Genomic DNA, 8,938 nt, shown 5'->3' with positions numbered 1-8,938 from the left:
TTTCCCCTCGATGTTTTCTGCTTTTTTTCCAGATTTATAATTTATAAATAAGACAAGTTCACTTGGTTAAATAACCTTTAGGCTTGTTTGCAATTCAGACGCAGTGCAGAGCCTCTCAGAGAATGTTTCCCAGAGGTTATTTTAAACCGTGTGTCACCCGTACTGTTCAACCAGAGTTGTCAGACACGGATGCCATCAAGCTCAGATTTACTACCCACCTGAGTGGGATTATTGTCTGTTCTACACGTGAACGTGCATCATGGTGTGAAGACAAAGATGTGGAAGGCTGCCGGATCATCTGTGAAGGCCTTGTGAGGATGAGCAGAGGGTGAGGTGCCGTGCTATAGTAGGGGGTCGCACTTGTGGGAAAGGAGAAGCGAAGCAGCGAAAAACATAAACTGGTATAAATCTCTGGTATGTTCCAGGGGGTTTCCTGTATGCGGGACAGGAAGGAGGTGGCACCTGCTTTTTCACTTCACTATTGTCCCTGAACTCAGCTGACATGTCATGTTCTCCTGTGAGCAGCCGACCCTGACCTCTAAGTTACAGTAACGGGTCACTTCCTCGCCTTACCAGTTTAACAGCAGGTCTTCTTTACTGGGACCTTTACTTAAGAGATGGCGGTGGCTTCCTAAGCATCGCATGTTTTTCCACCAAATCTGTGAAATTAAACTTGCACAAGTGCAATTTGAGGACGTGCTTCACGTGGGTTTTGTCATGGTAGCAGGCTGAATTGAACATATTAGCTTCGTCGGTAGCGGCATTTAAACTAGCAAACAACATTTAAACTTTCCCTGTGCTTTTAATCCAGAAATGTCAGGCAAATATCTTTTGGTAACAGGTAGCACCTCATTAATATTATCTAATGGAAGACATGCATAATGGATGTTTAAACCTTCTGGCAAGAAACAGGAATTAATGTTAAGGTATTATGCAAACGGCGTCACAGTTCACAAAACACTGCAACAGAAATTCAAATGAAATCTGACTATTTGTCAGTGTGCGGCTAATATACAATATGCCAATAGGCATGTACTACGCATTTTTTAACCCTGGCTATATGGTTTTTGTCTATCCCATCTAGATAATGTGAATGAATGCTTAATGAGATACGGATGTAATATAGATATGGTACACTGCCTGGCCAAAAAAAAAGTCACCGCTTGAATTTAAATCAGCAGGTACTTAAAAGCCAATGATAGGATCTTTATTAAAGCTTATAGCAACGTCATGTAGCAATAAGGTGACGTCAGCTGAATACCTGAATATACTGAATGGCCAGGTTAGCCCATCGATGGATTTTTCCTTACCTAAAGGCATGGACATATTACGGGATCATAATGCCAAGATTCATAGGGCTCGAACTGTCAAAGATTGGTTTAGGGAACAAGGAATCATTTTCGCAAGTGAATTGGGCAGCGCAGTTTTGACCTAAACCCCACTGAAAGTCTTTGAGATGTGCTGAAGAAGACTTTACGGAGTGGTTCAACTCACTTATCATCAATGCAAGATCTTGACGAGAAATTAATGCGAATCTGGGTGGGGGAAAAAATGTTGAGATGCTGCATAAGCACATGGAAACAATGCATTAACGAATGTGCGCAACAGAGTTAAAGGCGGCCCAACAAAATATTAAACTCTGTGACTTTTTTCTTGGCCAGACAGTGTATAAGGGCACCTTCCACATACACAGCAGAAACATTCTACGTGAAGACTCAGGGTTTTAAAATAGTACAGTAATCGAACAAGAGAGCAGTAGCGCGACTGTCAATCAAATCACTGTAATCATATCGTTAAAGTCAGAAGCTCCTCCTTCGCAGCCAGGACAGCCAGTGCGGGGACAAGGAGCTCCCCGCCCCCGCCAAATATGATCGTCACCCTCTCCACCCAGAGAGTAACGCCTATGCATGTACTCTTACGGTATGGATTATTTTTCTTAATATTATCTTGGTCTAAATCGTATTATACCGATCGTTATTAAACTTTAGATCTGATTGTAGAATTCGTCACTTGATGCGCAGCCACATTTACGACACAGATGCGACGTACCAGGTACCAGTTGGCGAGGGACGACAGTTTTAAACAGAATATATCATATATGTGGTTAATATTTATTAAGGCTAATTATATTGTAATATTGTGTTTGGATGCAGATGTTTTAGGTAGACCTACTTTTAATAGAAGTGTAATGTCAGGAATTATGTAGGCTATTGGAGGAAGCTTTCTTCTAATACTATATATTAGAAGAGCAATGGTGTAAGTACTGAAGTTATCCCAGGGACAAACCGAGCCAGTTAACGCTTATGCTGATAGCAAAAATCCACACGCTGCTTAATTATTAATTATTGTAATATGCGAGCATAAAATTAATATTTAATATTTTATGATGGACCCTTTGTAATTGACTTCACTTTCGTAATGGACAAACTCATCGAACACATGCTGACACGTGAATTAAAATTCTTCGACAAAGATATATAGCCAAAGATATATAGCCTGTTTTATAGGATACTTCGCTATTTGCATTATTTTTGTTGCCGAAATGCCGTTATATCTACGCGTTTTCGATTCCGCGTCTCAGGTTATTGTATTTTGGATTATCTAATACTCAAAAATTTTATTTATAATCAAACTACACGTACTGGAAAGTTTTAGCTTGCGTTTAAGGAGAAAAAAACTTAATGGGCAAGAACAAATACGGGGTTTTACGTAATTCTGCATTTGGTCCGTGGTAGAAATGACCCATTCGAAACGAGGAACTAGACAGATGTGGTTGCGCCCAGTGCCGAAGATGGGACACACGTTGAACCTAGCGTGCAAAACTGGAGAAAACGGCAGAAATGATGTGGGTCGAAAAAAATAAAGAGGTCACGTCGCTTTCTATTCCGTTAGAAGGCGCCTGTCGCAGGAAGCGACTCTTCTAAACTCTCTCTAGCGCGCAATCCTCCAGTTCTTTTATTATTATTAAATTGGATCAACAGGACAGGTTCATATTTTTTCTCTGCTGTTTGCCATATTTCTTGCGATCGTGGTAGAATTTATGTATTAATTAAAAGTAAAAGTGAGAATACCTTTTATTTCAGAGGAAGCCCATAAGCGTACATCGTTCTATAGCTTAGAATTAACAAGCAAGTGCAAATGCGTTGATTCTGGTATGTCGCCCTCTATTAAATGGGTCAACTCCTCCATACATGACATAACTAATAACTGGGCTTTCCATGTAACCTCTGAGTAACATTTCAGACGTTCCTGGAGGGGATTTCGACTCTAACAAAACACCCTGACATTGGAAACTGGGGGTAATTTGAACTACTGACTAAAACTGGAGAACATGTTTTGAATGAAATATACTTAAAAGTGAGGGTCATAAATCGTTTGGGCCCAAGGCGATTCGATTACAGTGCATCTGCAATCTTCGGAGGTCCAGAGAGGACATTTATTGTTTCTTCCCGTTATCTCGAGATCGCGACTTATATCTTATCTAGTCATCTAGTGACCAGTGATCATTACCCAGCAGTCTGTAATTATGTCCTGCCGGTAACATTTCAAAAGTTAGAATTTTTTAACGGCTCAACGTTATCTCATTGTAATGTTCTCTTTTATTGGAAAATTAATTGTGTGCTATGATTTATTTGTTTAGTTTTTCTCAAGTGACGAACACGAATATGATCATTGTCAAGCTCTGATAGGCCAATTTCCAAGGGCATCACTGTTTTTTTTTCATTATGGGGGGGACAGGGACAGATCCATTAAATTACTGAGTTAAATCCATCTTCTCATATTATCCTGTATGACCTCGTATGTATATACCTATGTGTAAACCACCCATCTATTTCAATATTAACTGTATACATTTGTTTATGCGTATGCAACTGAAATCGTTGGCTAAAAGTTTTCTTCATCGTTTCTCAGAAGGTTAGGAAACAACCAAATTCTCCTGACAAGTTTATTCATATTTCTAAAATCAAAAGTCCTGGAAAATCTTGGGTGGGACAAACACCACTGTTTTAAATATCGGGTGGGGTGTGTTCCCCCTGTCCCCTATGAGTAACGCCTGCTTCTGACATTTCATGATCAAAGTAAAATCAAATGTCTGTCCATGATGATGATTTGTAGCCAACTAAGCTGCTGAACCTTTCACGATATCACAGCGAAAATTAGTCGTGATCTTGACATAAGATAACGAGATAGTTTTCTTGTGAGCTTGAGAAAGAAAAAAACTTTATCTCAAGAACACAAGAAAGATCAGATTATGACGATGCGTGTCCACTCTGGACTTTCCTAGTTCTTGGCTTCCATAGAACTGTACAGAAAACAATAAATACCTAAAGAGAGCACCAGCTGATTGGCCACTTTCATTTAGGCAAACTAGTGGTGGGGACATCGTACTGTATGGGCACTTCAAATGATATTTTGGGTATTTTTTGCTTGCATATATTTAATAAGATATCAGCATTTTACTTCCAAAAGGCTTTTGTCTATTTTTGCCTTTTTGTTTATCACCTGCTAGCCATGATACTCCCTTCTAACAAATTTGTGAGCTCACTGAAATTACAGTAATGACTGATTTAAAATTGATATTGTCTTATTGCATTTTTCTCTGTGTCACGCTGCTCCTTGCAGGATTATTACGCTGGATAATTCTACCATACAGTTGGTATCATACCATACCTTCCCTGCTACCAGAAATTATGGAATCTTCACCCTAGTGTGGTTTAATCTGATTGGATTTTCTTATTTTTAATATGGGTGATAAACATGAAACATTACGTTTTAAATGTCTGTAGAGTTCGCATAGCAACACATTTACACGATCTTAGATGGGATGTGAAAAATACAATGTGGTTGAAAATTAGAGGTCTGTGGGCATCCAGATATTTCCTGTCAACACTGTGCACCTCTGCTCTCAGAAAATATCTGTAACCACTGCTGAAAGGTCGCATACATTTGTTGGGCTGCAGCGCTGTGTTTGGCTGCGTGTGCATGGACCGTTGAATGTATGCTGGTGATTTTTTTTGTTTTGGGTCAGCAAGGAAAGGTTTAGTGAGAGAATCACAAATCCCATGACCTTTGTTTACAGGCCAGGAAAGAAGGAAAATCTAGAACATATCGGTAGTGAGGAGCTTTAAATAGCTGTGGGAAGACAGTCGGGCGTATTTAGTCATGGGCGACAGATAAGAGTCTGTCTTTGACTCAGTCCCACCACCAACAATTTAGGGAATCCGAGTGAAAAAAACTATGACAACCTCCTTGGGACATTAGATGGTCATTCTGCTAACCTAAGCATGCCGGGTTCAGACATGTTCTCTTTGGGCCTGAAGTGAAGCTGCAGATGTGAACTAGATAGAAATTTTATGGCAAAATTTGGTTTGTGTTGCGGGAAATTGATTCCAGAAACAGCGGTGGCTGGGCAACATGCTGGGCATTGGGTCACCTGACTGTGACTCGCCATCCGATCTGTTTCGTCTCTGGAAAAAAATGTTAGCAAACCAGAAGCACTTTGGAACATTATATCCAAAGATCAGATGCACCATGTCTCATAGCTCAGACTGATCATAATGTTTGATGGGGTTCTCGGTTACAAGATCACCAGCCAGTATGTGGCTTGTGAATTTTACGTGGGAATGGTAGCATAGGTGTAAATGTCTGTGGCTGCTATTGGCTGTTAGGGTAGAAGATAATTGCAGGAGTATCCGGACAGACCCACAGAAGCACGATGCCTTAAAATAAAATTGCTTCTCCTAATGACCTCTTGCTTACTCATCTTTGTGTGAATTTCCCTCACTCTCATTTCTGTTTTCATGGACAACGTCTTGCAGACACCATGCTTGAGATGACCGTGATATCTTCGAATCAGACATGGGCCAACTGTACGCTGCCATACCGGGTGGACAAGATCCCGCTGATTCTACTGTACAGCATGGTGCTGATCATTGGGCTTCCTGCAAACATGGCCACCGTCTACATGACTTTCCTGCAGGTCCGACGCAAGAACGTGCTGGGCATTTATCTTCTGAGCCTATCGCTGTGCGACCTCATGTATCTGTGCACCCTGCCCATGTGGGCCGTGTACGTGGGCAGGGAGCACAAATGGCCCTGGACCTCGTTTGCCTGCAAATTAACTAGCTACATTTTCTTCAACAACATGTACATCAGCATCTTCCTGCTCTGCTGCGTGTCCGTCGACCGCTACGTGACGGTGGCCTATGGTTTGGAATCCCGCGGCCTGCGCCAGCAGAAGCTGGCTGGCGCCATCACCTCATCAATCTGCTTGCTGGTGGCACTTGGCCACTTGCCCGTCTTCACCATGGCAGAGGGCGAAACAGACCAGCAACAGTCCTGCTTCGAGCCCAGTCAACCCAGCTTCATCGTGACTGGCTTTAACTACGCCCGTTTCGTCATCGGCTTCCTCCTCCCAATGGCTATCCTGGTGGTCACGAATTGCCGCATCTCCACCAGCATCCAGGCCAGTGAAACTCTCCTGGCCAGGCAGAAGTATAAGATCAAGTGCTTGACAATGGTGGTCATTATCTTCTTCTTGGTCTGCTTCGGGCCTTATCACCTTATCCTTCTGCTGCGTGCTGTTACCTTCCACATCCCCCAGTTACGGAATGACTGTGACTTCGAGATACGGGTCTACACGCCTTACACCATCTCCCTGGGGCTATCTACTGTCAACAGTGCCATGAACCCCATCCTCTACGTTCTGGCCAGCGACAACATCCGAAAGGAGATGCGGCACGGCCTGGCGGCACTGATCCGCCGGTCTATCCAACGTCACCAGACTGACAGCAGCCAGAACAAGATGCAGTCGTCGGAGGCAACTCAGGGCCGGGAAAACCCCAGCAGCTGAGGAGGGAAGGCAAATTGAAACAGTCGCTTTTTTCCAGTGGCAATGACAACTGCTCTGCTGTACCTGGCAGTGCTGTACCACTGCTGCCGACTAGTGGGAAAAATATGGAGTATTTATAAGGTTATGAACTATCTTGAAGGACTAATAAATGCAGTGTGTGGCTCAGTGGGCTATGGCTTTTAGCACCAGCCTCAGCACACATGTGGGTCCTTGAGCAAGGCCCTCATCCCCCAGCTTCCTGGTTGCCCCAGTGATTGGCTGACCTTCTTGGCCAGCTTACTCTGACCTACAGAGAGCAAGTTGGGGGAGGTGTAAAGACAATCTCCCCGTGGGAATCGATATTACTATTTTTTAATGCGCTTATTGCATAATGCTAAATGTGACAAGTAGTATTCAAGATTTTTATTGGAATGTTGTTAAACTCTTTTAAAAGAGTGAGCCCACAGGGCAACATCGCTATTTAAGTCTGCGTTATGTGAATGGCTTGGCACCCAGGCACTCACAGATGCAACACGCCAGGTTTGGCTCCAGGTGTAGGTTATGGTAACTCTATTCCAGGCATGATACTCCTGTTTTTTTAGTACCTTTTTTTGGAGGGGGGGATAATTAGACCGTGTTTTCTCTGGCTGAAGCATTACACAGCATTGGTCTTTGGATTGCTAAGGTCGCACTCCTCAAGCACGATCCACAGCTGACTTGGCGACGTCTGGAGAAGGGGTGTGTGGGCAGACTTAGTATGATGCCAGCAGAACCTTAACCAGGAGAAATGGTGTGGTCATGAATTGTGGCAACGAGATATTACCGCACATGGTACTGAATTTCCTGCACTTTCATGCTGTCATCATTCTGTGGTCATAGTCGTCAAAACTTTATCCTATTATCATCATTTAAAATATTTGCATTATTTTTTGAATAGTACTGAAAAAACAAAATGGTTTCAAGTGTATTTTTTTTTTACATGTGAATATAAACTGTGATGCATAACTTGTCATTTCATCTGCTGGTTTTATTGGTTTTATACGAGTATAATCGGTAATTCCTGTCTGACCAGTTAAGCAGTTCAAAAGCTTCTGCGGCAATCTCTACAAGACGAATTATGCTTGAGGTTGTGGTTAGAATTTCTGCCAGCATAAATTCAACTTTTAAAGCATTACTTGTTCATAAGCTATTATGAAGACACCCCACAACTGCTGTAATAAAATCTGATAATGCTTTAAAAACACAAATGCTTCCTGTATTTTAGCATAAATGCAAATCATTTGTGTATTAAGTGTATTCCAGTGTATTCCTGGATTTGCAGACGGTTCAACCACATGATGCTGTTAGTGCCTTAGATTTTTATGAACAAAACAACAGTGAACCTCCTCTCAGTGAACTGAGTTGGTGCAAGTATACTGTTCATAAACAACATTGCATTGTCGTCCCTTTAATGTTAAAAGTCAAAGGGTGTTTTAAATGTCACAGAAAAGTCATCTTATCCCGTAATTTCTCTGTCTGGTGCGCCTGGGAGGAGGCAGTGATTGGGGTTAGTCACTATGTACAGTAACGCGGCCTGTTCTGTCTTGGTTTGCAGTCTGTGCAGAGCTTTAACGTGCAAACAACTGGCTAAAAACCAATACAGAACACTGAGAATATCGTTTTGAATGTAACAACTGGAATAGGTGTTAACGGCTCTTAAATGTACCTGCGGTTGCTTTTTGTGAATATTTCTGGTTAGCGATTTGCAACTGATGTTTATGGGTCTGTACTGAGGCTCGTCACGCGAGCAGAAAAATCTGCTCGCGTGACGCACTGGGTAAGAAAACATGGTGTGATGTGAAACAGCAGTGCCGTTTTAGAAATTGAAGGTAATGACATTTCTACCTCCGTAGGGAAAGGGTGGAAGAGCTTCTTGGATGACAGGCTGTGCAGGTGTACTGGTTAAGGTCTATAAGCAGAGCCTTAGCTGGAGGCACTCCAGTAAAATTTGGACCTACAACTGGTGTGGAATCCAAAACACTTCCACATAAAGTCCACGTGGCCCGTACATGCCTACGAGTACCCTACATCACTGAATCTATAGCTAGTCTAGAGGGAGAACTACAT

General features: G+C 42.3%; 1 protein-coding gene across 2 annotated transcripts; it reads left to right on the top strand.

Annotated features, from left to right (window-relative positions):
* The first annotated feature begins 1,736 nt into the window (after nt 1-1,736).
* gpr132a (G protein-coupled receptor 132a) lies at nt 1,737-8,079 on the top strand. 2 transcript variants are annotated; one of them, XM_023802171.2, is made up of 3 exons: nt 1,914-1,920; nt 2,001-2,052; nt 5,820-8,079. In XM_023802171.2, exon 3 carries the CDS (start codon nt 5,825-5,827, stop codon nt 6,851-6,853), a length of 1,029 nt encoding a protein of 342 aa, XP_023657939.1. In that variant the 5' UTR covers nt 1,914-1,920; nt 2,001-2,052; nt 5,820-5,824; the 3' UTR covers nt 6,854-8,079. The 2 variants fall into 2 exon arrangements, with proteins under 2 accessions (XP_023657938.1, XP_023657939.1); XM_023802170.2 differs by lacking the exon at nt 2,001-2,052 and having other exon boundaries at nt 1,737-1,920.
* Nucleotides 8,080-8,938: the final 859 nt, after the last annotated feature.

This window comes from Paramormyrops kingsleyae, chromosome 14, assembly GCF_048594095.1.
Source record: "Paramormyrops kingsleyae isolate MSU_618 chromosome 14, PKINGS_0.4, whole genome shotgun sequence".
NCBI lineage: Eukaryota > Metazoa > Chordata > Actinopteri > Osteoglossiformes > Mormyridae > Paramormyrops > Paramormyrops kingsleyae.
The sequence above is the reverse complement of the archived record's forward strand: the minus strand, read 5'-3'. Positions and strand labels throughout refer to the sequence as shown.